The sequence below is a fragment of the Symphalangus syndactylus genome, chromosome 14 (assembly GCF_028878055.3).
Source record: "Symphalangus syndactylus isolate Jambi chromosome 14, NHGRI_mSymSyn1-v2.1_pri, whole genome shotgun sequence".
Classification (NCBI taxonomy): domain Eukaryota; kingdom Metazoa; phylum Chordata; class Mammalia; order Primates; family Hylobatidae; genus Symphalangus; species Symphalangus syndactylus.
The window spans coordinates 41,335,457-41,362,841 of NC_072436.2; the positions used below are offsets into that span (position 1 = coordinate 41,335,457).

The 27,385-nt window shown below is 41.0% G+C and overlaps 1 protein-coding gene across 6 annotated transcripts in view; it reads left to right on the top strand.

Annotated features, from left to right (window-relative positions):
- ZC3H8 (zinc finger CCCH-type containing 8) overlaps positions 1-23,988 on the top strand; it is a 45,700-nt gene extending 21,712 nt beyond the window's left edge. For 3 of the 6 annotated variants that reach the window (XM_055243349.2, XM_063616646.1, XM_055243350.2), the window contains 3 exons: positions 908-1,017; positions 1,897-1,944; positions 19,413-23,988. In XM_055243349.2, coding sequence (XP_055099324.2) covers positions 908-1,017; positions 1,897-1,929 — 143 coding nt within the window. In that variant the 3' untranslated portion in view covers positions 1,930-1,944; positions 19,413-23,988. Of the gene's footprint in view, positions 1-907; positions 1,018-1,896; positions 1,945-8,344; positions 8,373-19,412 lie in introns of all 6 variants that reach the window. The other 3 variants (XR_008650982.2, XM_055243347.2, XM_055243348.2) reach the window with 3 other exon arrangements.
- The last annotated feature ends 3,397 nt before the right edge of the window (positions 23,989-27,385 follow it).

The following is a 27,385-nucleotide window of genomic DNA, read 5'->3' on the forward strand; positions in this document are numbered from 1 at the left end:
GCAAATGGCACAGACAAGTTGTAAAAACATGAAACATAAACATTTTAGGTTAATAGCACCTTTAGTCATCACAAAAAATTTTTTTTCTTCAGGCATTCAATATAAGGAGTATCAAATTGTAATTTGAGGATTGTTTTCCTAGAAAACAATATTGAAGTTATATAAATTTATTCTGTTGTAAACAAGTCTAATGTACAAAGGATCCAGATTTGTAAGATATGTTGTTGTTGACTTTGATTCCTCCACCCCCAAAGGAATGCTTTAAAAATGATCACATTTATCAAGGTATTTAAAATATATACCCCTTTCATATATGAAACATGCCTGTACTCTATTATAAGAATGGATGTGAAGGAAAAAAATGTCCTGTGATAGCCAATAAACTTGATTTATGTACGTAGTCTTTCTAAAATCAGATTTTTAAATGTATTCCAGTTAATTTATTATCTCATACTTTAAATAGAGAAATCCAGTTTCTACTAGTAGGAAAGGTCTTTTTCTTTCTTTCTTTCTTTTTTTTTTTTTGAGACATTATCTTGCTCTGTTGCCCAGGCTGGAGTGCAGTGGCACAATCTTGGTTCACTGCAACCTCCGCCTCCCAGGTTCAAATGATTCTGGTGCCTCAGCCTCCTGAGTAGCTGGGATTACAGGCATGCCTGCACCACCATGCCCAGCTAATTTTTTTGTATTTTTAGTAGAGGCAAGGTTTTGCCATGTTGGCTAGGTTGGTCTTGAACTCCTGGCCTCAAGTGATCTGCCCACCTCAGCCTCCTAAAGTGCTGGGATTACAGGCATGAGCCACTGCGCCTGGCCACAAAGGTCTTTATTTAGGAAAAATAAAGTCATTAAGTTAATAACATTATTTCAATTGGATTAAAACTGTTGTCTTCCTTAACACTTGGGTTACATGAATATCCTTGTAAGTTTTACCATACAGGAACAAAATGTTATCAGGGAGAATATTGCAAGTTTTCTCATGCTCCGCTGACTCCTGAAACACAAGAATTGTTGGCTAAAGTAAGTATAATTTTTAATAATCTTTTGTTTTTTCTTTTTTAAGGAATATGTTTGAACTAAGGATGAGAATTTGAAGATAATTAAGGAGAGTGCCTCTTAGGTTAGCATATGGGCTATATTAGGACTGATAAGAATTCAGTTTAAATATTTTTCATTTGTATATGTTTTCTTGTAGCTGAAAGGAAGACGTATATTCACTGCTGATTTAAGTTGGAATGATGTAAAATCTTCAGTGTAATTAGCCATTTTAATAGCTAAACTAAGCTAAACAAAGCAAATCAAATAAGAAAAATAGTATTCCTGTTATAGAGACTCTTGGAAGGAAAGTTACGAGTTACGGGTTTATAAACATTTTAGAATTACATCAGATAATAGTTAAGTAGTAATTTCAAAATGTTTTCTTCAGATATTCTTTCAGTCTGTGAGAAAAGGTTATTGAAAAATTACAGTCATTTGTATTCTTTCATTTCTCATGTTAGTTGTAGCTAGTCTCTTAAAAATTCAAAAGTATACATGAACATTTAAAAGATTCTTTTGAAGTCAACCATACGATCTTGTGGCAAAATGTTCCCTTAAGCATATGCAAATATTACAAAGTCAAAGGTACTTGTTTATAGATATTTTTAGGTTGTAAAATATGAATGGTTAATGTGGAATTAGAAGTTGTACCAAATATTTAGTTGTTTATTTGTATGAAATAGATACGGAAAAGTGATATATATAAAATAAGTTTTTCAGTTCCTGTAGTAGTAGTAAATAATATCAGATGATTATTAGGATGAATTTGATTGGAATCATTTGAAAGTTATGAGTGTGACAGTGTACCTGAATTAGACATGAATGCATAAAAATGATTACGTGATTTTTTTTTCATATTAGGTTTTGGATACTGAAAAGAAGTCATGTAAATAAAACAGACATAAAAAGGTAAAATTAGAATTTACCACATTTCTTTTTTTCTTGTCTGAACATCTCCAGAAGTTGGCATGCAACCTCAATAGGGTTCTCAAATAGAAGTATTTTTCTTCTTCCTCCCCCACTAAAAAAGAATTATAAAATATTTGATATATTTACATACCTATATGGATCTACATCAGCCTGCTTCCTTGTGTGGTCTTGTCAGGTATATTTTTATTCTCCTCTTGTGTTTCTTTGTAGATTTACCAAATACATATAATTCACAAAACAATATATTTAGTTTTGCTTATATTTGGATTTTATCAGACTGTGTCATACTCTCTGTATTAATTGATGACGTGGCTATTTTCACTCAACATTATTCATTCATGTAGATGCATGCAGCTGTCATTCATTTTTACTCCTATATAACATTTCATTCTATGTTTATATTAGTTATTTAGTCATTCTATTAATGAATATTTAGGTTCTTTTCAATTTTTAAAAATACAAACTGTTGTAAATATCCATATACATACCTCTTGGTATGAATGTGCACAAGTTATCCACAGTTTGTGCCAAGGAGTAGAATCATATCATCATAAAATTTAATATAATATCAGTTTTTTCTCAAGTAGTCATACCAGTTTATACTCCTACAAACTGTGTAGAAGAACTCCTGTCACTCTACACTTGCCAGTACTTTATATTGTCAGTACTTTAATTTTAACCGATTTAGTGAATGTAAAAATAGGATCTTGTAACTTAATTTGCATGAAGTACAGCATCTTTTCTTATGCTTACTGGCTTTTGAGTTTCATCTTTGATGAAATGCCTGTTAATGTCTTTTGCCCATGTTTTTATTGGTCTGATTGTCCTTTATACATTGATTTTTATATATTCCTTATATAATTCTTTGTGAGTTATGCGTGGCAGGCCTTCTCCCATTTTGTGGACGGTCTTTTCATTTTTTTTTTTTTTTTTTGAGGCATCTCAGTGAGTAGAATTACTTATTTTGGGAATCTTTTTGTTTATGGCTAGTTTTGTGTCTCATTTAAGAAATTATTTCCTATCATGAGGCTGTAAAGTAATTTAACTTTTTTTTTAAGTTTTGGAGCTTTGCTTTTTACATTTATATATTAATCCATTGGGAATTGTATTAACAGTTGGTACAGTAATGGTGCTTAGCAAAAACAACTACAAGGTTCTCAGTAGTGAATAACACAAAGTGCTTATTTTTTATGCATATATAGATTGGCTGGGAGTTGGCTGATCTCATCTGGCCTTGGTTGGGTTGGCTCTGTTTCATATGGCAGATCTTCTGGGACAGTTCTGCCCATACTTATCTAACTCTCCTGGAACCAGTGGGCTAGGTAGGGCATGTTCTTCTCACGGTGTTGGCAGAAACTCAAGAGGGCAAAGCCCTGTTTACAGCACGTTTACTTATAACCCATTGGCTAAAGTAAGTCATACGGCCAAGCCCAAAGTCAAGGAGAAGGAAACTGTACTCCACCTTTTGTACTTTACATGTGAGAGGAACTGCTAGAATAAATGAAAAAAGAGTATAACTGTAACTCTAGGGAGAAAAGAAAAAATAATACTAATTGACTTTTTTTAAATGGTATCAGATAGAGGCCTCATACCATTCTTTTTTTGTTGTTGTTGTTCCCTTTTTCCCATATGGGAAACCAATCTCCCAAGCATTATTTAATTTAATAGACTGCTCTTTCCCCCACTAACCTGTAATACCCCTTTTGGTATATGTCAAGTTTCCATCAAGTGAAGATCTGAAGGTCTGTTTCTGGGATGTCAGTTCTTCTCCATTTGTCTTTTTCTCCAGTATATATTATCTTAATTACTGTAGCAACACTTGTTACTATCAGTCATTTTGATTATAGCTTTTCCAGTAGGAGTGACGCTGTATCTCACTGTAGTTGTAATTTTCATTTCTCAAATGACTGTGAACATCTTTTCATGTGCTTATTGGCCATTAGTCAGTTTAGATCTCTGCCCATTTTAAAATTAGATTGTTTTCGACCGGGCTCCGTGGCTCACTCTTGTAATCCCAGCACTTTGGGAGGCCGAGGCGGGCGGATCACCAGGTCAGAAGATCGAGACCACGGTGAAACCCCGTCTCTACTAAAAATACAAAAAAAATTAGCCGGGTGTGGTGGTGGGCGCCTATAGTCCCAGCTACTCGGAGAGGCTGAGGCAGGAGAATGGCATGAACCCGGGAGGCGGAGCTTGCAGTGAGCCGAGATTGTGCCACTGCACTCCAGCCTGGGCGACAGAGCGAGACTCTGTCTCAAAAAAAAATAAAAAATAAAATTAGATTGTTTTCTTATTGAGTTTTAGGAGTTCTTTACATATGTTGGATACAGATCCTTTATTAGATATATGATTTGCAAATATCCCAATCTGTGGCTTGTCTTATTTTATTAATGATATCTTTTGAAGCATCAAAGTTTTCATTTTGATGTCATACAGTTTATCAGTTTTTTCTTCTATGGATCATGCTTTCCGTGTTGTAGCTAAGAATGTATTGCCTAACAAAGTCACAAGATTTGCTCTTATGTTTTCTTCTAAAAATTTTCTAGTTTTAGCTCTTGTGTTTATGATTCATTTTGAGTTAATTTTTAGGAATTGTATGAGTTAAGGGCAAAACTTTTTTTATATGTAGATATCCAATTGTCCCAGCACTTTTTTTTTTTTTTTTTTTTTTTTTTTTTGAGACAGAGTCTCACTCTGTTGCCAGAATGGAGTGCAGTGGCGCAGTCTCGGCTCACTGCAACCTCTGCCTCCCAGGTTCAAGTGATTCTCATGCCTCAGCATCCCGCGTAGCTGGAACTATAGGCGAGTACCACCATGCCTCTAATTTTTGTATTTTTAGTAGAGACAGGCTTTCACCACGTTGGCCAGGTTGGTCTTGAACTCCTGACCTCAGGTGATCTGCCCACCTTGGCCTCCCAAATTCTGGGATTACAAAGGCGAGCCACTGTGCCTGGCCACCAGCACCATTTTAAAAAAAAGACTGCCCCTTCCCCCTGACTTGTCTTCACGCCTTTGTCAAAAATCAACCGACTATAAATGTATGGATTTATTTCTGTACTCAGTTGTGTTCCATTGACCTCTATATGTGTGTGTCCTTATACACTATCACAGTGTCTTGATTACTACAGCTTTGTACTAAGTTTTGAAATAAGGAAGTGTAAGCTGTCTAGCTTTGTTCTACTTTTCAAAGATTGTTTTGGCTACTCTGGATCTTTTGCTTTTCCATATAAGTTTTAAGATCAGCTTGTAAGTTTCTGCAAAAAACCCATGCTAAGATTTTGATAGGCATTGCATTGCATCTGTGGAAAATTGCACATAGAATTCTGATCTATGAGCGTAGAATGTCTCTCCATTTATTTAGATCTTCAGTTTCTCTCAGTTTTGTAATTTTCATTGTACAAGTGTACGGTGTACACTTTTTTGTTAATTTATTCCTACATATTCTGTTTGATGCTATTGAATGGAATTGTCATTTAAACTTTATTTTTAGATTGTTCATTGGTAGTATGTAGAAATAGAATTTATTTTTGTTATTGATCTTGTTTCCCAAGACTTTGAATTCATTTATTAGCTCTAGTAGGTTTTATTTTGTGTGTGCATGTATTCCTTAGGAATTTGTATATATAGGATTATGTTATCTCTTCCTTTTTCTTTGAGACAAAGTCTCACTCTTCTCCCCCAGGCTGGAGTGCAAATGGTGTGATCTCGGTTCACTGCAACCTCGGCCTCCCGGGTTCAAGTGATTCTCCTGCCTCAGCCTCCCGAGTAGCTGGGATTACAGGCATCTGCCACCATGCCCAGCTAATTTTTGTATTTTTAGTAGAGACGGGGTTTCACCATGTTGGCCAGGCTGGTCTCGAACTCCTGACCTCAGGCGATCCACCCACCTTGGCCTCCCAAAGTGCCGGGATTACAGGCGTGAGCCACCGCGCCTGGCTACCTCTTCCTTTCTAACCTTTCTAATGCTTTTTATTTCTTTTGTGCCTGATTTCACTGGCTGAAACCTTCTATACGAGGTTAAATAGAAGTGAGAGCAGATAATGTTGTCTTTGTCCTGATATTTGGCAGAAGCATTCAGTCTTTCACCAATACATAGGATTTTAGCTGTAGGTTTTTATAGATACACTAGTTCAAGGAAGTTCTCTCCTATTTCTAGTTTTTTGAGTACTTTTATCATGGATGAATCTTGGGTTTTATCAAATGATTTCTGTGCATCTGTTGAGATGACCATATAATTTTTCCTCTTATTTTATTCACATGATATATTAGTTGTAAAACAAATCTTGCATTCTTGAGATAAACCCCACTTGGTCATGTTGTATATAATTTATTATTGGATTTCATTTGCTAATATTTTATTAAGGATTTTTACATCTTTTTCATGTTTATGAGGGATATTCATGTGTAGCTTTCTTTTCTTGTGATGGCTTTTTCTGGCTTTTGTATCAGTAATACTGGCCTCCTAGAATGAGTTGAAAGGTGTTCCAGCTTCCTCTATTTTCTGGAAGAATTCATGAAAATTTGTTATTATTTCTCCTTTAATTCACCAGTAAGACAACTGGGCCTAAGCTTTTTTTTTTTTTTTTTTTTGAGACAGAGTCTCGCTGTGTTGCCCAGGCTGGAGTGCAGTGGCACAATCTTGGCTCACTGCAAACTCTGCCTCCTGGGTTCACGCCATTCTCCTGCCTCAGCCTCCTGAGTAGCTGGGACTACAGGCACCCGCCACCATGCCCGGCTAATTTTTTTGTATTTTTAGTAGAGACGGGATTTCACCGTGTTAGCCAGGATGGTCTCGATATCCTGACCTTGTGATCTACCTGCCTCGGCCTCCCAAAGTGCTGGGATTACAGGCGTGAGCTACCGTGCCCAGCCGCTTTTTTTTTTTTAATTAGAAGATTTTACATAACAGATTCAATTTCTGTCCTTGTTATAAGTTTATTCAGGTTTTTCTTTTTTAAAAAACATCAGCTTTGGTAATTTGTATCTTTCCATTAATCTTGCTGTTTCATCTAAGTTGTCTACTTTGTTGGCGTAAATTTATTTATAGTATTGTCTTATAATCCTTTTGAATTCTGTATCATAAAGAGATTTTCCTTTTTTTTGAGATGAAGTCTTGCTGTGTTGCCTAGGCTGGGGTGCAGTGGCACAATCTCAACTCACTGCAACCTCTACCTCTTGGGTTCAAGCGATTCTCCTGCCTCAGCTTCCCAAGTAGCTGGGATTACAGGTGTGCGCCACCACACCTGGCTAATTTTTGTATTTTTAGTAGAGATGGGGTTTCACCGTGTTGGCCAGGCTGGTCTCGAGGCTCCTGACCTCAGGTGATCCACTTGCCTTGGCCTCCCGAAGTGCTGGGATTACAGGCGTGAGCCACCACGCTCACTCAGTTGTCCAGGCTGGAGTGCAGTGGCATGATCTTGGCTCACTACAACTTCCATCTCCTAGGTTCAAGTGATTCTCCTGCCTCAGCCTCCTGAGTAGCTGGGACTACAAGCACTTACCATCATGCCCAGCTAATTTTTGTATTTTTAGTAGAGACTGAGTTTCACCATGTTGGCCAGGCTGGTCTCGAACTCCTGACCTCAAGTAATCTGCCCGGCTCAGCCTCCCATAGTGTTGGGATTACAGGCATGAGGCAATGTGCCTGGCCAGCTTTGTGACATTGAGGCTTTTAATCTATGAATATGTTCACTGTAGTCTTTTTTTAGACGTAGGGTCTTGCTCTGTTGCCTAGGCTGGAGTGCAGTGGCACAGTCATAGCTCACTTTAGCCTCGAACTCCTGGGCTCAAGCAATCCTTCTACCTAAGCCTCCCAAGTAGCTGGGACTGCAGGTGTGTGCTACCACACCTGGCTAATTGTTGTCTATAGTCTTTCAAAATGTCTTTTGATAACATTTTATTATTTTCCCCAGTGGGTTGCATATTTTTGTTAGTTTTTTTGTTAACAATTAACTATTTTGAGGTATACAGAAGAGTCAATAAATTGCACCCATTTTAAATGCACACATACAAAATAAAACCTACTAGAGTTAATAAACAAATTCAGCAGTCTTGGGAAACAAGATCAATACACAAAAATAAATTCTGTTTCTACATACTACCAGTGAACAATCTCAAAATGAAGTTTAAACAACAATTTCATACAGTAGCCTCAAACAGAATAAAATAGGAATAAATTAAAAAGGTGTACACTTGTACACTGAAAATTACAAAACTGAGAGAAACTGAAGATCTAAATAAATGGAGAGTATACAATTCAATGAGTTTTGACACATGTATAACCATGTGGCTACCACCACAAGCAATAAATAGGACATTCCGTCACCCCAGAATGTTCCCTGTGACACTTTACTACAATTCATTCTTCTCCTTTTCTCAGACCTCAGGCATCCACTGGTATTCGTTCAGTAAGTATCGATTAGTTTCGCCTGTTCTAGAATTTCATATAAGCAGAATTATATAGTCTCCACTCTTGTGTCTTTTGCTCAGTATGGTGTTTTCAAGCTTCCTGTTTTTATGTATATTAGCAGCACACTTCTCTTTATTGCTGAATTGTATTCTTTTGTATGGATATACTTGTTTATTTATCTGTTGATGGACATTTGAATATTATAAATAAAGCTTCAGTGAACATTTATGTTCAAGTCTCTGAGGCAATGTAATTTGAAATAAAAGCAATGATAGTGTATTTTTGTCCTGGGTTTTAGAGAGACTGCTATTAATATTTTCCCCACTGAATACAATGTGTCCTGCAATTTTCTGGTAGAAACTCTGTCAAGTTAATGAAATTCTCTTCAAATTGTAGCTTGGTAGAGTTGTTGGACTTTTCGTTTCTTTGTTTTCTAATCATGAAGATTATGTTGACTTTTTTGGAATTCTTTTTGACATGACCAGAGTTTTTCTTTTTATTCTGCCAAAGGAACAGATTATATCTATGCATTTAAAAATACTAAGCCACCCTTACATTCCTGATTATAAATGTGAAGTTTCCAAATATCATTAATATTATGCCAAAATATTAATGCCTTTTGAGACACGGTCTCACTCTGTCACCTAAGCTGGAGTGCAGTGGCGTTATCTCAGCTCACCACAACCTCTGCCTCCCAGGCTCAAGCAATTCTCCTGCCTCAGCCTCCTGGGTAGCTGGGATTACAGGCACCTACCACCCTGGCTAATTTTTGTATTTTTAGTAGAGACGGGGTTTCACCATTTTGGCTAGCCTGGTCTCAAACTCCTGACCTCAAATGATCCACCTGCCTTGGCCTCCCAAAGTGCTGGGATTACAGGGCGTGAGCCGCCGTGCCTGGCCTTTATTCCTTATATTGATTATTTGTGCCTTCTGTTTTTCTTCATCAATTAATCTGCAGTTTTGTAGTTACATTATTCTCTAGAAAGAACCAACTTTGCTTTCTTTAATTCTATTTTATACTAATTTTCTATTTCATCAATTTATCTTCTAGATTATATCAGTCCTTTTACATTGTTTGGGCTTATTTTGCCCAAAGATTGATTGTTAGCATTTCTTCTTTCTTAGCACATCTAAACCTATACATTTCTCTTAATGTAGTACTTTACTTATATCCCCAAAGTTTTTTAAATTAAATATTCTTATAAAAGTAATATATGCAGATAGTTTAAAAAGTCAAGAGGTTATACAAGAATTATCATGGAAAAACAGCAGTCCTTCATATCATGATTATTTTTGTAGATGCTAAAAAAGCTTTCTGCTAAATTCAACACTCATTTCTTTTGTTTTTTATGGCTTTATTTATTTTATTCTATTCTTGAGGATTGTTTGTGTGTTTCTAGGAATTTGTCCATTACATCTAAATTAATATATTGACATGCGATTGTTCATATTATTCCTTCTTTAAATATTCTTTACTTTTTTTTTCTTTTTTTAAATTGTACTTTAAGTTTTAGGGTACATGTGCACAACGTGCAGGTTTGTTACATTGTATACATGTGCCATGTTGGTGTGCTGCACCTGTTAACTCGTCATTTACATTAGGTATATCTCCTAATGGTATCCCTCCCCACTTCCCCTACCCTACGACAGGCCCCAGTGTGTGATGTTCCCTACCCTGTGTCCAAGTGTTCTCATTGTTCAATTCCCACCTATGAGTGAGAACATGCAGTCAACACTTATTTCTTATTTAAAAAAAAAACTAAAGAAAATAGGAATAGATGGATACTTTAAAAGATTTTATTGTGACAAAATACACATAATATTTACCATCTTAACCATTTGTAAATGTACAGTTAAGTAATGTTAAGTTCATTCATATAGTTTTGAAACCAATACCACCACATATATCACCAGAGCTCATGTTTTTAATCTCAAAACTAAAACCCTGTATCCATTAAACAAAAACTCCCCATTTCCTCGTCTTCTAGGCCTTGACAACTACCATCTTGTTTTCTGTCTCTTGTGATTTTGACTACTTTAGACATCTCATATAAGTGAAATCATACAGTATGTCCTTTTTTTATCTCATATAAATGAAATCATACAGTTTGTCCTTTTTGACAGACATTTCTGTCACCACCATCCTATTTTCTGTCCCTTGTGATTTTGACGAATTTAGGTATCTCATATAAGTGAAATCGTATATTATCTGTCCTTCTTGACAGACTTATTTCATTTAGCATAATGTTGTCAAGATTCATCCATATTGTAGCATGTCAGAATTTCTTCTTTTTTTTAGGGCACAGCCTCCTTTTGCCCTGGAAACACCCAGACAGCAGGGCAGGCAGCTCCACCCACCCCCCACCTCTTGTAGCCAGACAGGCCAGGCCACACCTGCTAGAGCTTCCAACCCAGTGGTCCCACTTCTACCTGAACTCTGCAGGCAGGTGCAACTCCATGTTTACCCAAGAAGTACACAGACAACAGATTAGGGCTGACCTAGCAAGGATACAACCTATCTGTCAACTGAGGTTCCTGTGTGAGGGACAGCCCCATGGACAAGAACACTCAACAAAAGAAACACGGGCACAGAGACAGTAATCAGAGAGGGCTCCTCCAAGACCCAGGAGCAGGCTAGAATCTAAGCCAGTCAACTGAACCCACCTTATACTGTAATCAAACCCCCAAGGTTATCAAGAAGAAAAAAAGCAAAAAATCCACCCAAAGGACAGCAACTTCAAAGACTGAAGAACATCAGCCAATATAAATGAGAAAGAACCAGCATAAGAACTCTGGCAACTCAAAAAGCCAGAGTGCCTTCTTACCTCCAAATGACTGTACCAGTTAATAACCAGGAATGGTTATTAACCAGGTTGAAATTTCTGAAATGTCACAAATAGAATTCAGAATATGGATAGGAACAAAGATCAATGACATACAGGAGATAGTCAACCCAATCCAAGAAATCTAAGGATTACAATAAAACAATACAGGAGGTGATAGACCAAATGACCATCATAAGAAAGAACCAAACTGACCTGATAGAGCTGAAAAACACACTAGAAGAATTTCACAGTGCAATCTCAAGTTATCAGCAGAATCAACCAAGCTGAAGAAGGAATCTCAGAGCTGGAAGACTGGCTTTGCAAAATACCTCAGTCAGACAAAAATAAAGTAAAAACAATAAAGAAGACTGTATTCGTTCATGCATTGCTATAAAGAAATACCTTAGACTGGGTAATTTATAAAGAAAAGGGGTTTAATTAGCTCATGGTTCCACAGGCTGTACAGGAAGCATGGAGGCATCTGCTTCTGAGGAGGCCTCAGGAAACTTACAGACATGGCAGAAGGTGAATGAGGAGCCAGCATGTCGCATGGCCAGCAAGAGAGAGTGGGGAGGAGCTACACACTTTTAAACAACCATATCTTGTGAGCACTCACTCACTATCGCTAGGACAGTACCAAGGGGGATGGTGCTAAACCATTCATGAGAAATCTGCCCCCATGATGCAGTCACCTCCCCACCTTCAACATTGGGGATTACAATTCAACATGTAAGAGCAGGGACACAGATTCAAACCATATCAAAGACTGAACAAAACCTCTGAGAAATATGAAATTATGTAAAGAAACCAAATCTATGACTCATTTCCATCCCTGAAAGAGAGGAAGAGAAACCGAGCAACTTGGAAAACATATTTCAGGATATCGTCCATGAAAATTTCCCCAACCTTGCTAGAGAGGCCAACATTCAAGTTCAGGAAATACAGAGAACCTCTGCAAAATTCTACACAAGAAGATCATCCTCATGACACATAGTCATCAGATTCTCCAGGGTCAAAATGAAAGAAAAAACGGTTAAGGGCAGCTGGAGAGAAGGGGCAGATCACCTACAAAGGGATCTTTTTTGTTGGTTTTTGAGATGGAGTTTCACTCTTTTTGCTCAGGCTGAAGTGCAATGGCACAGTCTCAGCTCACCACAACCTCTGCCTCCCAGGTTCAAGTGATTCTTTTGCCTCAGCATTCTGAGTAGCTGGGATTACAGGCATGCACCACCATGCCTGGCTCACTTTCTATTTTTAATGGAGATGGGGTTTCTCCATGTTGGTGAGGCTGGTCTCGATCTCCGGAGCTCAGGTGATCCACCTGCCTTGGCCTCCCGAAGTGCTGGGATCACAGGTGTGAGCCACCGCGCCCGGCCCTACAAAGGGGTCTTTAGGCTAACAGCAGACCTATCAGCAGCAACCCTACAAGCCAGAAGATATTAGAGGCCTATATTCAGCAGTCTTAATTTTCAACCAAGAATTTTATATCCAGCCAAACTAAGTTTCATAAGCAAAGGAAAATTAAATCCTTTTCAGACAAGCAAAGGCTAGGGGAATTTGTTACCGCTAGACCTGCCTTACAAGAGGTCCTGAAGGGAGTGCTAAATATGGGAAGTAAAGACCATTGCTGGCCACTGCAAAAACACACTTAAAAGTACATAGGCCAGTGACACTATAATGCAGCCACACAAACATGTCTGCATAATAACCAGCTAACAATGTTATGACAGGATCAAATCTGCATGTATCAATACTAACCTTGAATGTAAATAGGCTACACACTCCAGTTAAAAGGCACAGACTGGAAAGTTGATAGAGAAACCCCAATGGTATGCTGTCTTCAGGAGGACCATCTCACATGCAGTGACACCCTTAGGCTCAAAGTAAAGGAATGGAGAAAAATCTACTAAGCAAATGGAAAGCATAAAAAGACAGGAGTTGGCTATTCTAATTTCAGGCAAAACAGACTTTAAACCAACAAAGATTTTTAAAGACCTATGAAGTGACTTAAATAACCACACAATAATAGTGGGAGACATTAAACACTTCACTCACAGTATTAGATCATTGAGGTAGAAAAGTAACAAAGATGTTTGGGACCTGAACTCTATACTTGACCAAATGGACCTAGTAGACATCTACAGAACTCTCCACCCAAAAACATCAGAATGTACATTCTGCTTATCTGCACGTGACACATACTCTAAAACTGACGATACAACCAGGCATAAAATAATCCTCAGCAAATTAAAAAAAAAAGTCACCCGACTCACACTCTCAGACCACTGTGCAAGAAAAGTAGAAATCAATGCTAAGAAAATCACTCAAAACTATACAATTACATGGAAGTTAACCTGGTCCTGAATGACTTCTGGGTAAATAATGTTGTAAATAATGTTGTGAAGACTTTCCCGTATCTTTTCCTCTATGAGCTTTATAGATTTAGCATTTACATTTATGTCTTTGATCCGTTTTGTGTTAATTTGTGTATATTGTCTAAGACAATGGTCCAACTTCATTGTTTTGCATGAGGAGATCCAGTTTTCCTAGCACCATTTGTTGAAAGACTGTCCTTCCTTCATTGAATGGTCTTGGTACTTTTGTCAACAATTATTTACCACAGATGTGAGGGTTTATTTCTACCCTCTCCACTGTGTTCCATTGCTCTATATGTCTATCTTTTATGCTGTTAGCACACTGTTTTGATTACTGTCACTTTGTATTGAACTCAGGAAGTGTGAGTCCCCCAAATTTGTTCTTTTTCAAGATTTTTTTTTTGGCTATTTGTTCCTTCAGATCCCATATGAATTTTAAGGTGGATTTTTCTATTTCTGGAAAAAAACATCAATTTGAATTTGATAGAGATTGCATTGAATACATAGATTGCTTTGGACAGTAATAACATCTTAACAATATTGTCTTCCAGTCCATTAACATGGGATGTCTTTCCATTTATTTATGTGGCCTTGATTTCTTTCAGCAGTGTTTTATAGTTTCTATTACACAAGTCTCACCTCCTTGATTAAACTAATTCCTAAGTACATTTGGCCCTTGAACAACAGAGGAGTTAGGATTACTGACCCCTGCAGTAAAATCTGCATATATAGATGCAGTCAAAAATCTGCATATAACTTTTCACTCCTCAAAATCATAACTAATAATAGCCTACTGTTGACGGGAAGCCTTACCAAGAACATAAACAGTCGATTAACACATAACTCTCTCTCTCTCTCTCTCTCTCTCTCTATATATATATATATATATATATATATTTCCAAATTGTAGTGAATCCCCAAAAAATTTTCCAATGTATTTATTGAAATCTATATATAAGTGGATTTATACAGTTCAAACTTGTGTTGTTCAAGAGTCAACTGTATTCTATTGTTTTTGGGTACTGTAAATGGAATTGTTTTAATTTCCTTTTTAGACTGTTCATTGTTAGGGTGTAGAAATACACCTGATTATTGTGTGTTGAGGTTTTCTACATAGAAGATCATTGGGGGGATACTTTTTTAACATGATAAAATATGCTATGCCTTAATAGGAATGCATCATACTCAATAGGGCAAACAGTAGAGGCATTTCCACTAGAGGAGTCTATGTTCCATTGAGACTGCCTGGTTTCTAAACCTTGAGTAGAGTTCCCTTCTGAAAACATCTGCCTTTGGGGTGAGGTTCATTTAAGAATGTCCTTGATGAAGCAATAACAATTATTAATGTTATTAAACCTCACATACCATCTTTTCAATATTATGCCTAGCAGAATGGGAAGATATATACAGTACTTCTGCAACTGTATTCCTAAGAAAAGTACATGTGCTGTTTATCTGAGTTGCAAGCTGAATGAGTTGTTTTTCATGACTGCTATTTTTACTTGAAAGAACAACTGAGAGCTGGGTGTGCTGGTATGAGCCTGTAATGCCAGCTGCTGTGGAGGTGGAGGCAGGAGTTTGAATTCAGGTCCAGCCTGGGTAACACAATAAGACCCTATCTCTACAAAAACAAAAACAAAAACAACACAAGAAACCAGACACACATACAAACACAAACAAACAAAACCAAGGGGCAAAATTTTTTTTCAGATATAGATGTTTGACAGGAACTTTTTCAGAAATGAACAGAGTGACCCTGTCCCTTTGAGGAGGACAACTGAAAATATTTGTCGTCAATGATAAAATTCAAGCTTTTAAGCAAAAATTACAATTTTAGAACATTTGATCTGTCCCTGTGAGCTTGAAAGCTTTCCTGTACCTAAAGACTGTTTTGGCAAGATTAATTGGTGATATTAAAGAATGTGACTTTTTAAAAACACTGTACTATATAATGAAACGTGGAAGATCTGCATAGATTAGTAAACTGATATTTTCCAAATAAACAGTGCACAATATGACAAACTTACACATGCATAAAGCACCCATACAACCTACAAAGACCCATGGATTTTAATGTAACAGTATAAAAAGTTCATTGATGTGGTTTCAGATGTTATACTGCAACTTGAAAATGTTTCCATTTGCTTTTAATATTCATTTGCCCGTCACTTTATTTTTAGCTTTTCTTTTTTTTTTTTTTTTTTTTGAGATGGAGTCACCCAGGCTTGAGTGAAGTGGCAAGATCTTCGCTCACTGCAACCTCTGCCTCCTGGGTTCAAGCGATTCTCATGTCTCAGCCTCCTGAATAGCTGGGATTACAGGCATGTGCCACCATGTCTGGCTAATTTTTTTGTATTTTTAGTAGAGACGGGGTTTCACCATGTTGGCCAGGCTGGTCTTGAACTCCTGACCTCAAGTGGTCCACCCGCGTTGGTCTCCCAAAAGAAGTGCTGGGATTACAGGTGTGAGCCACCATACCCGGTCTATTTTTAGCTTTTCTGAATAATTTTTAGGTTTGTTTCTTGTATGCAACATATGTAGTTGGGTTTTGCTCTGCAGGCTGAACCAAAAATCTTTTTCTTTTGATAAGTGGATTAAGACCGTTCACATTTATTGAAATGACCAAATGTTTGGTTTAGTTTCTGTCATTTTATGGTTACTGTGTTTCTTTCTCTATAATGTGTTTTGTTTTCTATTAAATTTTTCTTTTTTCATCTCATTTTTTGTTCTCTTTCTGCTTTTGTCTGATAATGTTTATCATGTTTCCATTCAAATTTATTCTTTCTTGTAATATAGTCTTCATTTGTAATATGATTTTTTCTATTTTTTTTTGCACACAAAACAATAAACATTTTCTAAAAGTACATACGAACAAAAAAGATGCATATCAAACATATTAGGAAGGTTGCACATGGGAAGACGGCGAATAGAAATGGGGGGTGGGAATTAAAATGAGAGGGACTTTGTATGGATCAATGATAATAACTCAATCCTCTATTTGACAAGACAAGAAGGAGAAGGAAGAGGAAGAAAAAGAAAGTGGGATAAAGGATCAGAAAGGCAGGAAAATAAATAGAAAAAAATAGAGTATGACTCCAGGGTAGACCTGTTTTGTTGTCGCTTGGTTCGTTGGTTGGTTTGACAGTTGTATTTTTCATATGTTTAGCTATATTGGCCAGGCTGGTCTCGAGCTCCTAGCCTCAAGTGATCAACCCGCCCCAGCCTCCCAGAGTACTGGGACTACAGGCGTGAGCCACCACATCCAGCCCCCACATTGCTTCTGGCCTTGTGGTAGACCTCCCAGACGGGGCAGCCGGGCAGAGGCACTCCCCACATCCCAGACGGGGCGGCCAGGCAGAGGTGCTCCTCACTTCCCGGACGGGGCGGCCGGGCAGAGGGGCCCCTCACTTCCCGGACGGGGCGGCCGGGCAGAGGGGCCCCTCACTTCCCGGACGGGGCGGCCGGGCAGAGGGGCCCCTCACTTCCCGGACGGGGCGGCCGGGCAGAGGGGCCCCTCACTTCCCGGACGGGCAGAGGGGCCCCTCACTTCCCGGACGGGCAGAGGCGCCCCTCACATCCCAGACGGGGCGGCTGGGCAGGGGCGCTCCTCACTTCCCAGACGGGGCGGCCGGGCAGGGGTGCTCCTCACTTCCCAGACGGGGCAGCCGGGCAGGGGTGCTCACTTCCCAGACGGGGCAGCCGCCCAGGGGCGCTCCTCACATCCCAGAAGGGGTGGCCGGGCAGGGGCGCTCCTCACTTCCCAGACGGGGTGGCCACGCAGGGGCGCTCCTCACTTCCCAGACGGGGCGGCCGCGTAGGGGCGCTCCTCACATCCCAGAAGGGGCGGCCGGGCAGAGGCCCTCCTCACTTCCCAGACGGGGCGGCCGGGCAGAGGCGCTCCTCACTTCCCAGACAGGGCGGCTGCGTAGGGGCGCTCCTCACATCCCAGAAGGGGTGGCCGGGCAGAGGCGCTCCTCACTTCCCAGACGGGGCGGCCGGGCAGAGGCGCTCCTCACTTCCCAGACGGGGCGGCCACGCAGAGGCGCTCCTCACTTCCCAGACGGGGCGGCCGGGCAGGGGCGCTCCTCACTTCCCAGACGGGGCGGCCGTGCAGGGGCGCTCCTCACATCCCAGACGGGGCGGCCGTGCAGGGGCGCTCCTCACATCCCAGAAGGGGCGGCCGGGCAGGGGCGCTCCTCACTTCCCAGAAGGGGCGGCCGGGCAGGGGCGCTCCTCACTTCCCAGACGGGGCGGCCGGGCAGGGGCGCTCCTCACTTCCCAGACGGGGCGGCCGGGCAGGGGCGCTCCTCACTTCCCAGACGGGGCGGCCGGGCAGGGGCGCTCCTCACATCCCAGACGGGGCGGCCGGGCAGGGGCGCTCCTCACATCCCAGACGGGGCGGCCGGGCAGGGGCGCTCCTCACATCCCAGACGGGGCGGCCGGGCAGGGGCGCTCCTCACATCCCAGACGGGGCGGCCGGGCAGGGGCGCTCCTCACATCCCAGACGGGGCGGCCGGGCAGGGGCGCTCCTCACTTCCCAGACGGGGCGGCCGGGCAGGGGCGCTCCTCACTTCCCAGACGGGGCGGCCGGGCAGGGGCGCTTCTCACTTCCCAGACGGGGCGGCCGGGCAGGGGCGCTTCTCACTTCCCAGACGGGGCGGCCGCGCAGGGGCGCTCCTCACATCCCAGAAGGGGCGGCCGGACAGAGGCCCTCCTCACTTCCCAGACGGGGCGGCTGCGCAGAGGGGCTCCTCACTTCCCAGACGGGGCGGCCGGGCAGAGGCGCTCCTCACATCCCAGACGATGGGCGGCCAGGCAGAGGCGCTCCTCACATCCCAGACGATGGGCGGCCAGGCAGAGACGTTCCTCACTTCCTAGACGGGGTGGTGGCCGGGCAGAGGCGCTCCTCACCTCCCAGACGGGGCGGCCGGGCAGAGGAGCTCCTCATAACCCAGACAATGGGCGGCCAGACAGAGACGCTCCAGACCTCCCAGACGGGGCGGCGGCCGGGCAGAGGCTGCAATCCCAGCACCCTGGGAGGCCAAGGCAGGCGGCTGGGAGGCGGAGGCTGCAGCGAGCCAAGACGACGCCACCGCACTGCAGCCCGGGCAACACCGAGCACCGAATGAGTGAGCCTCCGTCTGCAGTCCCAGCACCTCGGGAGGCAGAGGCGGGCAGAGCACTGGAGGTCAGGAGCTGGAGACCAGCCTGGCCGACATGGCGAAACCGCGCCTCCAGCCAAAGGAGAAAAAACCAGGGAGGGGTGGTGGCGCGCGGCAGCAATCCCAGGCAGCCCGCGCAGGTCAGGGCAGGAGAATCCCGGGAGCCGGACGCAGGGAGTCCACAGCGAGCTGAGTTCACTCCAGCCTGGGTCACAGAGGAAAGAAGAAAAGAAAGAAAGAGAAAGAGAGAGAGAGAAAGAAAGACGAAAGAAAGAAAGAAAGGAAAGAAAGAAGAAAGAAAGAAAAAAAGAAAGAGAAAGAAAAAGGAAGGAAGGAAGAAAGGAAGAAAGGAAAGAAAGGAAAGAAAGAAAGGCAGGCAGGAAGGCAGGGTAATATGATTTTTTTTCGTTTGCCATTTCTGAGGTTAGTCAACTCTTGTGTCATTATTTGTATTTTTTTTTTTGCTTCAGTTCTAATCTTAGTTTTTGAATTTCAATTCAGAATGTTCTTTAATTTTCCCAAAGAGGGGTTTTTAATTCAGTTTGGATTTTTGCTTGTTTTCTTCAGCTATGTTTTTTGTTGTTGTTGTTTTGGGAGATGAGAGCTGGGAGTAAGGGTGGCTAAGCTGGTAATTTTCATGAGCTGATGTGTTTTTGTTCTCTGTTTTCTTCTGTAGGTAGCAATGTACAGATAAAGAGTACTTAACGCCCATGCCTGTTCAAGACTGGTGATTTGGAGTAGTTTACAAGATTCCTCATTCAGAGTGCCCTCTTGTGTGACTGGGGTGATGTGCAGCTTCCATAATGGATGGGACAGAGAGCTGGGATCTAATGTACAAGTGAAGGGCTTGGTCTTCACTGAGACATTCCAGCCATTGGAATAGGAGAGGAGCATATATGGCAGAGATGATGGCTGGTGGGTAAATGTGATAGTAAATTGTAGAAACCTCTTCTGATTGATTGGATTTCCTTAATAAAATAGGAAGCAAGGTTAGGCTGAGTGAGGGTGGGTGAAGAGGTAGAGGAAGTTTGAGGAGAGAGAACTGCTCAGAAGACATTGGTAGATGGACCATAAAAACAGAGTTAGTTCTCTTTATGACATTAAATAGTTTCACAACATATTTTTAACGGTTGTTCACAATTTCATTTTAGGGCTTAAAATAAATTATGGTTCTATGATTTTTTTAAACCAGTTTCCTATTGTTAGACATTTGTTTCAAGTTTCTTACTATTATAAATAAAGTGAAACAATATCTCTTACTATACCATTTCTAAATTTAGAGTTCCTAACTTTTCTGTTGTTAAAATATAAGAATATTTATCTTTCTCATTGGTTTATAAACTGTAGTCAGATTATACACTTGTGTGAATTAGAAACTTTAGGATTGTGATGGATCATTAACACAAGATTCAAATACAGATGTTCCAAGTACAAATAATAATAATGAGATTCTAAATATGCAGTTGTATATAGTAATATTCATTATTATTAGACAAATACCATGAAATGGAAACTTGTCATTATATTGTTTTATTGCTGGGAAAAGTATTACCAACTTGCTGGACATACAGAGTACACCAAAGCTAGTGATATTTCTTAGCAAAGTCCTATTTGAAAATAGGAATCAAAGTTATTTTCATTGTTATCTAATCCTGCTAAAGCAAGAAAGGGAATTGCATATACTCCAAGCAAAGGTTTATCAGACAAGACCAAAGAAAGCAGGAAACAAGGGTAAATCCTAGGCCCTCAGAAGCAGGAAACTGAGGAATGGAGAGCAAGTCATCTCTCAATGCCCTTTTGCTGTCTGCCCAGGTTGATTGGTTCACTTCCCAGCTGTGGCTCAGGAGGAGGGCAAGGCACTTCTTATTTAAGTCTCATAATAACCTTATAAGGTGGATAATGCAATTCATTGCATAGAAAGGGAATAAATAGGAATACTTAATTTTTTAATTTTCATGAGCCTTGTCAATACTTGTAATTAATCTTATACTACAGTCTAGCAGTTTATTTCCTAATATTACCTCATGTATAGTTTGATACTTATGAAGTATAGATTTTATATATAAAGTTTATATATACGGAAAAAAAACCAATTCTTATATTCCTGAGGCAGTACCCATCTCACTTGTAAACTTAAAAGACACAGCAGAGATTTGAGGGACTCAGAAGTCAAATAGAGTAGGTTAAAAACCTCTTATTTTTCAAATAATTGTTTTAAGAAACAAGCGTACCTGTGTCAGTGAAATAACGTGTTAAATCAAGTTAGGAGAGAGAGATTCTCATGAATGTGTCCTGTGTTGTTAAAGCAGCTGCTAGCCTGGGGGTCTCTCCTACCTGTGTTATGGCAGCACCTCACAGCCAATCGCTGGCCTCCATGCTCCCCTTTCCTCTGTACAGTTTGCTCTGGTTCCTCGGAGCAGATTTCCGAGTATACTGCTTCAGCCATGCCCCCACTGTGCCGTTCCCTGAACCAAGAGCCATTCGTCTCAAGAGCCATTCGTCCAAAGTTCTCTATCACCTAGCCATTGTAGCCCTACCAAGCCAGGCTTCCTACTTCCCTCTGCTCTCCTTGGTTTCCCTCTGTGAAGTAAATCTCACTGACCCTTGATGCAGCTCCAAGCATATATAAGATATATATATAATAAAACCATGGTCTAAAAAATTCAAACCAGGAGAAATAAAGCAAGAAAGTTGTATGAGAAAAATCTGCACAGATTTACTTGGCCATCATGGTTTTCATGGCTCTATTAAATTTATCCCTGACCATCTTTAAAGCCAAAGCACACAGGATAAAGTGATCAACTACTTACCTCTCAATATCAGAAAGGAGGCAGGAGGCAAAAACCTCTCAATGATTTCATAAAAACAATTCTTATATGGGTGTTCATTATGGAAATCACAGAATAGAATGGACAGAATTCTGATTTCTAAAATTCTGTGTGACAGGTTGCATATGGGTCTTTTCATGGTCAGTTACTAAAAGCCACATAATAGTAGAACTCAATTTTTTTTTTTTTTTTTGACAGTCTTGCTTTGTCGCCCAGGCTGGAGTGCAGCGGTGCGATCTTGGCTCACTGCAACCTCCGCCTCCCGGGTTCAAGCGATTCTCCTGCCTCAGCCTCCCAAGTAGCTGGGACTACAGGCACATGCCACCACGCCCGGCTAATTTTTTGTATTTTTAGTAGAGACAGGGTTTCACCATGTTAGCCAGGATGGTCTTGATCTCCTGACCTCGTGATCTGCCCACCTCGGCCTCCCAAAGTGCTGGGATTACAGGCATGAGCCACTGCGCCCAGGCAGAACTCAATTTTTATCTGTTGGTGAGATAATGTAGGTCAAGTATGTAGCCTTTTGCTGTTTTGACTTGATCCAATTGTAGAACTTTAGGAATTCAGACCTAGAGATGTTAAATGACTGTCCCCTGTTTTAATAGGTTTCCTGACTGTCAGCGTAATTGTCTCAGTTCACTGACTAGTTTCTTATAAGCATAACCACTGGGGGGTCACATGCAAGGATTTCTTCAGGCCGGGTGCAGTGGCTCACACCTTTAATCTCGGCACTTTGGGAGGCCAAGTCAGGAGGATCACTTGAGTCCAGGAGTTTCAGACCAGCCTTGGCAACATAGCAAGATCTCATCTTTACAAAAAGTTTTAAAATTAGCCAGGCATGGAGGTGCACACCTTGAGTCTCAGCTACTTAGGAGTCTGAGGCAGGAGGATCACTTGAGCCCATGAATTCAAGGTTGCAGTGAGTTCTGTTTGTGCCACTGCACTCCAGCCTGGGCGACAGAGCCTTGTCTCTTTAAAACAAAAAAGGAATTTCTTCTGAGTTGTGCTTGCTGAAGCCAAAATACTAGGTGATTTGGTGATGTACCTAATGAGCATGGGGCTCCTCCTGCCAATTAGAAGCACAGACATCACATTTGGAGTTTGGCGAGATCAGAATATCTTAGGTTGAGCAGAACGCTAGGATTGTGTCTATGCATTTTAAATCTATTTTTAATCTCTATCACAATCTTATAATAGGGATTATGACACCAGAATGGAGGCAGCTGCCTTAAGATTTCAAGGGGTGCTAGCTGAAGATAACAGAGAGGAAAGTTGGGAAGAGGCTGGATCCTTGATAACAGCTGAGCCATGGACTTAACCAGTCTTAGAGGAGAGATACCCCACCTTCAGATTTCATGTCATACCACCTGAAATGATATCTTTTCATTATTGCTGAAGCCATTTTGATTTGGGTTGTCTACTATGCTACCTGCAGCCAAAGGGAAACTAATAAATGTGAACCAAGAAGCAAACCTACATTCTTCTTCCCAAAGTCCGTGTTTCTCCCCCTCACCAACCTCTTCATCAAAAACTACGTTCATTGTATTCTGCTCCTGCAAAAAGCTCACATTAAGAAACAGGTTTAGGGAAGTGTTATACACTGAATGTATGCATCCCCCAAAATTCATGTGTTGAAATCCTAACTCCTAGGACTTACTATTAGGAGGTAGGGCCTTTGGGAGGTGATTGGGTTTTGAGGGTGGAGCCCCTCATGAATGGGATTAGTGCCCTTATAAAAGAGGCCCTGGGAAGCTGACTCCCTTTTCCACCATGTGAGGACACAGCGAGAAAATGGCTGTCTACAAAGCAGGATGCAGGCCCTCACCGGACACTGAATCTACCAGCACCTTGACCTTGACCTCCCCCAGTCTCCAGAACTGTGAAGAATAAGTGTTGTTTAAGCCACCTAGTCTATGGTATTTTTGTTATAATAGCCCAAATGGACTAAGAAATGAAGAGAATTAAGATGGGGAGGGCTATTTTCATAGCAAGGAGCAGAAAACTAGGAAGAATAGATATATTTAGAAGGGTTAAAAAGAAAGGGGAGAATGTATATGTTTGGATAGGAAGGGACAAGATGCCCAAGTCATCTTAAAAGTGCTGTTGATTCCTGTGAAATTTGTAACACTCATTTCCATTATTTAAAAATAAACTAAGAAATTCAAACTTGTCTTGGAGGCATGAAAAAAACAAAAAAGACATGTTTTTAGTTACTGTATGTTATTCTGAGCTACACATTATTTAACATCTCTGAAACTGGAATATATTTTACAATTGATAGACTCACATTTTAATTAGCAGGTTATTGTTTTCTTAGTGGTACATAAGAAATGGTGAATCTTATTCAGTGGCATTTAGGTTCTATTAAATACAATTTTTAACTGAAGTTGTACATAGTTAAATAAAAGTTTACTGTGAAATAAAGTTTGTTATGGAGTTTATTATGGATTAATGAATTATAAAAGCATAATGAAGATTTTTTTCAATGAAAAAGAGTGGTTCTCTGCCCCCTCCTCCTTTCTGTAGGCAGAGTTCTAAGATGGCTCCCAAGACTCCTCTTCCCTGGTGTATATGACCTACATAATCCCTCCTCTTGAATGTGGGCATTATTATGAATATGATGGATTTCACTCCCATGATTTTTATTATATGGCAAATATGAAGATTTGACATTTGATGCAATTAAGGTCTCAAATAAGTTGATTTTTAGTCTAAAAAAAAGTGGGGGAGATTATCATGGGTAGACTTCAATGAATCAGGTGAGCCCTTTAAAGAGACTGGGCCCTTTCTGAAGTCAAAGATAGGAAGCATCAGAGAGATTCTGCTATTAGCCTTGAAGAAGTAAACTGCCATGTATCTAGGAATTGTGGACAGCCGCTAGTAGCTGAGAGCAACCCCCAGATGACAAGAAGTGGAGATTTCAGTCTTATAACCACAGCCACTTAATCTACCAGCAACCTGAATGAGTTTGGAAGAGGTGCTCCAGGCTTATTTTGTGTCTTCCTACCGTAGCCCTCAGATCAGCCATTTCTCCAAGCAGCCCAGATTCCTTTTAGTTGAGAATAGCATTTACAAACCAATATCTGGTCACTAGATGTGCTCATTACTACTGAATGTCGCTGCATCTAGTGCCTTCTTAAGACACAACTAGGGAATATGTATATGTGTGTATAAATGTACATACATTTACATCTATATTTCAACGTATATTGGAAACCATGATTTCACACCAGCATCTCAAATTCCAGTCCAATTTTCTACCTTTCCTTTTTTTTGAGACAGAGTCTCACTCTGTCACGCAGGCTGGAGTGCAGTGGCGTGATCTCAGCTCACTGCAACCTCTTCCTCCTGGGTTCAAGCAATTCTCCTGCCTCAGTCTCCTGAGTAGCTGGGATTACAGGCACGTGCCACCGTGCCCGGCTAATTTTTGTATTTTTAGTAGAGATGGGGTTTCGCCATCTTGGCTAAGCTGGTCTCCAACTCCTGAGCTCAGGTGATCCATCTGTCTTGGCCTCCCAAAGTGCTGGGGTTACAGGCGTGAGGCACCGTGCCCGGCCTATTACCTTTCCTTATTTTTAACAATCTTCTTCAACAGCAAGAATTCTGGATCCCAATATCTTTAATATATATATTAATTTAATTGATTACGCTCTCCATCGCCACTGCAGCTACCCACTGCTACCCCATCTCTGAGTGAAGGATCAGACTCTGATACCCTTCTGGGCTTCAGGCATACCGAGCCATGCCCCTGCCACCACATTCTCCACCTCACGTAAAGACACTGCCCTCACTCTGCTTGGGCTCCAACACCTCATGTCAGATTGCCATCACCAATCTGGATTCCTCCCCCTCCCTTTCAGAATTCAGTGCCCTATATCTTGCAGAAATTCCCTTCTCACCCTCCCCAGGCTCAGACACCCTGTGTCCTCCCCAGGCTCAGACACCCTGTGCTGGGCTGCCAGCATCACCACTCCCCACACAAACATCTCTCATTCTACTTGGTGCTCCGGCTCCACTTGGTATAGATTCCACCTTTAATCCTACTTCACCCTAATCCTCCAACACACCAGGCCAGGCTGACCTGTGCAGATGTCCTCTTCACCCTCTTTTGGCTCTGACACCCTTTTTTGGGCCACTCTTCTAAGCAGATGGCCTCCTCGCTCTGCTTGGGCTCTCACACTATGTCAGGTGGCCATCCTCTGAAGACATGCATCTTCGCTATGTGAGGTTCCTGCATCCTGGGTCAGATTGCCATCTTCCTTTTGTGACTTCAATTTTTGTCTGACTCCATTATCCTCACCCTGCTCAGGCTCTGGTGATAGCCCATGCTTGATTACCCTCTCATGTTGACATTCTTGATGTAGTCATGCTCTGACACACTGTGTCTCTGTCTCCCCTTTCTCACTCTGGAGATGCCATGCTCTGTGGGCCCATTAAATTATTTCTTCATTCCCTAAGTTTATGGTATATTTCTTTATTACTTCTAATTGTCAAAGTAAGCCTATGAGGTAGATGATGTCATTGCTGTTTCACACCAGAAAGCTAAAATGGTTGAGTTTTTCCCAGGGTAATTCAGCAAATGATTGAGCTGGGATTTGAACCCAAGTCTGTCAAACTCAGAGTTCTGAAGCTCTCTTCATACTAAAACATCTCCAGAGAAGCAGCCGGAGGTGCAGATAAAGGGAGGAAGGTAGCCTGTTTCAGCAGAAAAAGCACCATGTTTTCATTATTGTCTTGTGTTTGAATCCCATTTTCTTCATTTTTAAGCTGTGTGACATTTGGCAGTTAATATTCCTGAAACTTAGTTTGTTCATCCGGAAAATGGAGGTAAAAATAAAATATGTCATGCCTACATTATGATTTTGAGGTAATGGATGTAAATACACTGAAAAATTTAAGGGACAATACAATGAAAGTTGTCTAATGCATCTTTAAGGGAACCAAAAGGGATCTTGGGGAGGGGGTGGATTGTTCAAATCAAATGCCACATCATCATCACCTTTTTCTGAAATCAGCCATTCATTCAAGATAGGTCCAGAGGGTTAATTTGGGTCGTTTGGACTAGAAATATATTTATGTTATTACAAATGAAATGATCCCCAAATGTCAGAGGAATTTGAAGTTGTCACTTTTAAGATATGATTTGTTTCAAGAAGTTTTGCCTGGAAATATAAATTTTGGAGTTATCAGCATGTAGATAATATTAAAAACTATCAGACTGTATAAGATTATCTGGAAAGTTAGTGGAGATAAAAAGAGAGTAGTAATCCAGTACTGAACCATAGGGTACTCCATAATTAAGAGTCTGAGGAAATAAGGAGGACTCAGCAAAGAACACCAAACAGAAATGGCCAGTAAAACAAGAAGGAAGAAGTGGATGGATCAAACAGAATACCAACAATAAAACATAGACCTAAATCCAGACATAATAACTCAATTACATGTAAATGGTCTAAACTTCAAAAGCCAAATCCAGTCCCCAGTCCACTATGCGTGGTTTTTTTTTTTGAGATGGAGTCTCACTCTTGTCACCCAGGCTGGAGTACAATGGCATGATCTCGACACACTGCAACCTCCACCTCCAGGATTCAAGCAATTCTCCTGCCTTTGCCTCCCGAGTAGCTGGATTACAGGTGCCTGCCACCATGCCCAGCTAATTTTTGTATTTTTAGTAGATAGGGAGGTTTTCACCATGTTGACCAGGCTGGTCTTGAACTCTGACCTCAGGGGATCCTCCTACCTCAGCCTCCTAAAGTGCTGGGATTACTGGCGTGAGCCACCGCTTCCAGCCCAGTCCACTATGTGTTTTTGTAAATAAAGT